A 7036-nucleotide genomic window follows, 5' to 3' on the forward strand; every position below is an offset into this window, starting at 1 on the left:
GCCCACTGTTGTCAAAAAGTGGAGTGCAGAGGAATGTGCAGGGAGGCGAGCGGCCATGCCAGCCCCGTGCAGAGTAGGAGGCAGGGCTTGGGTGATGAGAAGACAGGGCTCGGGTGAGCAGTGATGCCAGCCCTGCCAGGGGAGGGGGCTCAGGTGAGGCTAGTCTGGGGAGGGAAGGAGAGAGGCTTGGGCTAGCCCCACACGGTGATTTGTTTTCCCTTTGGGAAATATGGTCACCCTACATATGCAATATCCTCACTATCTATCTATCTGACAAGGTGGGCAAGGTAATATTTTTTACTGCAGTGGCTTTCAGCCTTTCCAGACTACTGTACACCTTTCACGTGTCTGGTTTGTCTTGTGTACCCCCAAGTTTCACCTCACTTAAAAACTACTTGCTTACAAAATCAGAAATAAAAATACAAAAGTGTCACAGCCACACTAGTACTGAAAAATTGCAAACTTTCTCATTTTTACCATATAATTATAAAATAAATCAACTGGAATATATTGTACTTACATTTCAGTGTATAGTATAGAGCAGTATAAACAAGTCATTGTCCACATGAAATTTTAGTATGTACTGACTTCACTAATGCTTTTTATGTAGCTTGTTGTAAAACTAGGCAAATATCTAGATGAGTTAATGTACCCCCGGGAAGACCTCTGTGTAACCCCAGGGGTACGTGTACCCTGGTTGAGAGCCACTGTTTTATTGGAGCAACTTCTCTTGGTAAGAGATGGAACAGATTGTTCAGCATAAGTAGCAAACTCGTATTTCAAGGGACAATTCAAGGTGAAGTGGCCCATTAACACCCTTTCTGTCACTTGCCTGTATGAGGTCATTCGAGAGTGTAGGGACTGTCTGGTTTCACCCACATTGTTGCTATTGGGCATTTAGTGATTTAATGAACTCACACAAGAAAATGATAAAAGACAAAGGCCATGTCTACACTAGCAATTTGTTCCACCTTGTGTTTAGCTGGGTATGTTTCCCAGAGCTGAAGAAGAGCTCGAAAGCTTGTCTCTCTCTCACCAACAGAAGGTGGTCCAATAAAAGATATCACCTCACCCATTTTGTCTCGCTAATATCCTGAGACCAGCATGGCTACAATGACACTCTATCTATCTATCTATCTAATCTATCTATCTAATCATTTTCACTGAGCACCCATTAAAACTGTACTTAGCAGCCCAGACCCTGATTACATTGTATTCAAGAACAGAACTATGCTAAGTTCAGTGGGAGATGGTTGTGTAACTCCCTTATGTTCCTTTGGAAATTCCAGCTATGAATTAGAATTCTTTGTACTCTTCCTAAGTATAACACAACTGTCAGGGGAGAGAAAGAGCACACTAGTGGATGACTCCCTGCTCCCTTGTACCATGTGTAGTCATTTATACCAGTGCAAGGTGAGTGCAAAATGACTCCATATCAGAATTACCCTCTTGTATCGGCAGGTTCCCACACCCATTCACATGGAAATGACTACACAAAGGTACAAAGCAGAGGAGAAAAAGGACCCAGGTAGAGCTATGCACCAATGTGCTTGGTTAAAAAGCAATAACATGCAGAAAAAATATTGACTTGAAAAAAATATTCTAATCTCATATAATCATGTGCTGTAAAACTTACGGGCAGCAGAGCGAACAGGGCATTCCCCAACTCTGAAGAGGCCACATCTCGAGGAGTCTGAGTATTTAAGTTCTTTTATGCCTCTATTGAGACAGGTTCCCTCGTGCATTGAATCCTTGCTACATCAAAGATTCAGAGATGAGACAAGGACTTTTTTTTCCCTAGGATTTAAAAAATTCCTTTGGAGAATAGAGGGTCCAAGTTTCCAGGGACAGCTGTTTTGAACAAAGGCTGGTGGATAATTTTTAATCAAAACTTTTTCCACTTGAAAATTGGGTTTTCGGTGGAGCAAATGCGTCAATGATAGGGTCTGGTTTGGGAGATGGGAATCCCAAAAACTTTTTGAAAATGGGACTGAAGTCTTTAACTCGCTGATTTTGAGCTTATTGCCCATAAAGACCTTCACTATTTCTCTCTCTCCAAGGCCCATGTAGGAGTAAGCACTTCACAAGCGCCTTAATTTCGTTAGCCTCACAACATCCCTGTGATGTAGATTATGCTATTGTCCGCCGATTGCAAACAGGGAGCAGATGCACACAGAGATGCGGGAGGGAGGCGGGGGGCAGAGGGGGCATCCTTGAAAAGGTATTTAAAAGCCTAAAGATGCAGAAAAGCACCTAGTGGGATTTTGAAAATCAGTTAGGGAAGGGCCCAATTCACAAAGGCACTTAGGTGGCTGCCTACCACTTTAGGCACCTACAGATCCCAGATTTAGGCCCCTTGGGGATGCACAAAACTGCTGCTCAAGGGCCGTCAAACGCCGTTGGTGCCTAAACTCACTGAGCTCCTGCTTTTTTGCAGGAAAAGTTCCCTAGGTGCCTCTGGGCATGTGCTCAGCAGCCCCAGGCCAGCCATCCTGACAGCTGAGTCCCAGGGCCCTGCACGAGCTGGGGGGAGATAGCCAGGCCTCTGCCTCACTTGCCCGCGGGGCCCAATTGGGTAAGCATGTTCAGAGCTCACCTACCGGATTGGTCCCATATAGGTGAGCTTACACAAGGTGAGGATGGGCTGGAGTATGGGGAAGAGGAGGACCTCCCTCAGAACTTTTAGCCCAGTGGTTAGGTTATGTAGCTGGGGCATGGGATAACCATGCCTCAGGTGGTCCCCCCTCTGCCTCAGGGGGAGATGGGACTTGGACAGAGATCTGCCACCTTTCTGGTTTCATAGATTCCTAGGCCAGAAGGGACCATTATGATCATCTAGTCTGACCTCCTGTATAACACAGGCCAGAGACCTGCCCCAAAATAATTCCTAGAGCAGATCTCTTAGAAAAACATCCCATCTTGGTTTATAAATTGTCAGTGATTGAGAATTTGCTTCGACCTGTGGTAAACTGTTCCAATGGTTAATTTCCCCCAATCTTACACATTTATGCCTTATTTCTAGTCTGAATTTGTCTAGCTTTGACTTCCCGCCATTGGATGGTGTTAGAATCTTTCTCTGTTAGGCTGAACAGCCCATTATCAAATTTGGTTCCCCCTGAAGATACTCTAAGGTAGCAGGTAGGTGCCTAAATCCCTTTGTGAATCTAGCTCCTGGCAGGATTTAAAAAATTCATCTTAACAGTGTATGCACGCAAATCCCTGTGAAAATCTGGTCCACAGAGACCAAGCCATTTGCCCCAAGGTCACACACAAAGTCCATGGTAGAGCCATACCTTGAACCTGGATTTCCCACCTCTGACTGTAGGATGTTAACCACTGTACTGTCCTTCCACCCAGCTGTTCAAGGACAAATTCAAGTCTTTTGGGAGTGTATGCTCTTCAGGGGCATAGATTGTGGATAACACTTAACAGAACGAGGTCCCAGTTCTGCAACCTTTGTCAGCTCCCACAACAACATCAATTAATTCCGAATGAATCTTTATTCAGGCAAGTCTGGTTGTGAACAAAGTTCAATTTTTGAAAAAATATTTCTGGGAAATGGTTTATGATATTCATCCTGATCAGTTATTAATAAATGGATCAATCCAAGTCCTAATTACATTGTATAATTATATCTGTCTACTGGAGCCTGTAAAATTCCAAAGCTAATTAAATAAAGAAGGTAAATAACCATTGGGAACAATTTTAATGGAAATTAGGCATCAAAATCTTTGACACGGCTTTTAAAATCTTAACCACAGTATAAATCACAAGCCAGACCCTCCACTGCTGTAAATCACAGTTACAGTGACTTCATGGGAGTGACGCTGCGTCACACCAGTGGAGGGTCTGGCCCACTGTCTCCAATGGATTGATGCCAATTTACACTGTTGGACTGTTGACTGAAATGGAGCTATGCTGGGAATCTGGCACTTTATTGCCAGTCAAAGTCCGAGGGTTACGAGTTTGGGGAGAATACGTTGCACTTCCCATGCAAATAGAGGCAGTGGAATCCTTTCTTTAAGTGCTGAACTCTGCCTTAAGGGCAGGTCTACACAGGGAGTTAGTCAGGAACAGCTACAACTGAGGAATCACTGGCCAGGGGGCAGGGATAGCTCAGTAGTTTGAGCATTGGCCTGCTAAACCCAGGGTTGTGAGTTCAATCCTTGAGGGGGCCATTTAGGCATCTGGGGCAAAAAAAATTGGGGATTGTGCCTGCTTTGAGCAGGGGGTTGGACTAGATGACCTCCTGAGGTCCCTTCCGACTCTCATAGTCTATGAGTCTATGAGGGGGCAGCACTGTGGACAAGGATCTGGAGGTTCCCATGGGTCACAGATGCAACATGAATCAACAGTGTGATGCAGTTGTGAAAAAGGCTAATCTCATTCTAGGGTGTGTTAACAGGATCGCCGTATGGAAGACATGGGAAGTCATCGTTCTACTCCACTCAGCACTGGGGAGGTCTCAGCTGCAGTACTGTCTCCCATTCTGGTTGCCACACTTAAGGAAAGATGTGGACAAATTGGCGAGAGTCCAGAGGAGAACAACGAAAATGATCAAAGCCAAGGGAGGCTGTGGAGTCCCTGTCATTGGACGTTTTTCAGAACAGGCTGGACAGATGCCTCTTGGGGCTGGCCTTGGTTTATTGGTCTTGCTTCAGCACAGGGGGTTGGACTTGATGACCTGTTGAGGTCCCTTCCAGCCCGGCATTTCTATGGTTCTAACTCTCCCTGTGTGGACATACTATGGGATTTTCAGATGTGCCTAGGTGTCTAATTCCCATTGAAATCAACAGATGCTATTCTGAAAAAACACACTAGGTGTCTTACCTGAATCCTCAGGCACCTAAACACCTTTACAAATCTGCCCCATAATCATCCCTTGTCCTGATGGACAGCAAACCCCAGGTTCCTGCAGTCCATGGAGGGCAAATGCAGCATGTGGCGTGATAGGCACTGGGCGGATCTAGTAACTCCTGAACAAGGATTCAGTGCTGAGGGTGCAGCTGGAGTACAACATGGGATTGCCTTGTCGGTTAAATCTGGGAGGCAGGAGGGGAGGGGCATGGACCAACTCTGCAGCTAGTACTAACTTGCACAGCTGCACTGATTCAAATGGGGTTATGTCAGTTTACACCAGGTGGGAATGCGGCCCAGGATAGTAGAACCTCAGAGTTACGAACACTAGAGTTACCAACTGACCGGTCAACCACACACCTCAATGGGAACTGGATATACGCTATCAGGCAGCAGCAGAAGGGAAAAAAACTAAAAAACAAATACAGCACAGTGCTGTGTTAAACATAAACTACTAAAAAAATTAAAGGGAAAGCAAAATTTTTCTTCTGCACAGTAAAGTTTCCAAGCTGTACTAAGTCAATGTTCAGTTGTAAACTTTTGAAAGAACAACCATAATGTTGTGTTCAGAGTTACGAACATGTCAGAGTTATGAACAACCTCTATTCCCGAGGGGTTCGTAACTCTGAGGTTCTACTGTAGTTTTCATTTTTAAATCCCTCACGCTCCCTTTTTGGCTCTACCTCCTTCGAAAATCCAACAGTCTAGTGGCCACTGTCTTCAGAGCGTCATTCACATCCTTGTTTCTCAGGGAGTAGACCAGGGGGTTGAGCAATGGGGTGACCAGGCTGTAGAGAAGGGAGAATATTTTGTTTAGGTTGATGGTTGCGCTTGCCGTCGGCACCATGTAGACCATGGCCAGAGCCCCATAGAAAGTGCTGACCACGATAAGGTGGGAGGTGCAGGTGGAAAAGGCCTTCTGCCTCCCAGTGCTGGAAGGGTTTTTTACTATAGCCATGATGATGAATGAGTAGGATGTCAGGGTTAGCAGGAAGGGGATCAGGGTGGCTGTAGAGGACAGCAAGAATGCCGCTAAGGTGATCAGGTGGGTGTCACTGCACGACAGCTTGACCAGGGGCATGAAGTCACAAAAGAAATGGTCGATTTCATTAGGGCCACAGAAACGTAGTCTGTAAATCCAGGCCATTATCACTGGGTTGAAGAGGAAGCCACCCAGCCAAGAGCAGGATGCCAGCTTAATGCACACCCTCGTCTTCATGAGGGATGTGTAACGTAGCGGGCTGCATATTGCCAAGTAGCGATCGTAGGCCATCACCGTTAGCAGGAGGATCTCGGTGGCTGCCTGGGAGCCAAAGATATAAAGCTGCGTGACACAGCCGCTGAAGGAGATCACCACACCCTTCTCAGCCAGGAAACCTTGCAGCATTTTGGGGATGATGTTGGATGTGTACCAGATATCCAAGAAGGACAAGTTCCCTAGGAAGAAATACATGGGGGTGTGAAGGCCTTGGTCAACCAGAATGGTGAAAATGACCAGGGTGTTCCCAGGCACAGTGGTGAGGTACGTTAGCAGAACCAGCACAAAGGGACCAATCTGGAATGGGTAGAGGATCCTGAACCCGCGGAGGATGAATTCTGTAACATCGCTTTGGTTTCCCCTCTCAACATCTGCCATGCGTGCAGTGTCTAGAGAAAGCACAGTGCACCAATCAAGCAGAGACAGACAATAAACCAGAACAATTCGGGGACTAGACCCAGCCTTTATAATGCAGTCCTACATCAATGAATGGCTTTCATCATTGTGGTCACAAAACCAAACACCATCTACTGGAAGAAGGTTGAACACCACTGATGAACTGAGAGAAATGGAATGTCTTACTACCCATATTAGGTTTCAGAGTAGCAGCCATGTTAGTCTGTATTTGCAAAAAGAAAAGGAGTACCTGTGGCACCTTAGAGACTAACCAATTTATTTGAACATAAGCTTTCGTGAGCTACAGCTCACTTCATCGGATGCATTCAGTGGAAAATACAGTGAGGAGATTTATAGACACACAGAACATGAAAAAATGGGTGTTATCATACACACTATAAGGAGACTGATCACTTAAGATGAGCTATTACCAGCAGGAGAACGGGGCGGGGGGGAGAGGGAGGGGAGAAAATCTTTTGTAGTGATAATCAAGGTGGGCCATTTCCAGCAGTTAACAAGAACGTC

At 45.8% G+C, this 7036-nt stretch overlaps 1 protein-coding gene across 1 annotated transcript; it reads right to left on the reverse strand.

Annotated features, from left to right (window-relative positions):
• Positions 1–5536: 5536 nt before the first annotated feature.
• Positions 5537–6493, reverse strand: LOC119567863 (olfactory receptor 11A1-like). Its single transcript, XM_037915329.1, has one exon. It carries the CDS (start codon positions 6491–6493, stop codon positions 5537–5539), a length of 957 nt encoding a protein of 318 aa, XP_037771257.1.
• Positions 6494–7036: the final 543 nt, after the last annotated feature.

This window comes from Chelonia mydas, chromosome 13 (assembly GCF_015237465.2).
Source record: "Chelonia mydas isolate rCheMyd1 chromosome 13, rCheMyd1.pri.v2, whole genome shotgun sequence".
NCBI lineage: Eukaryota > Metazoa > Chordata > Testudines > Cheloniidae > Chelonia > Chelonia mydas.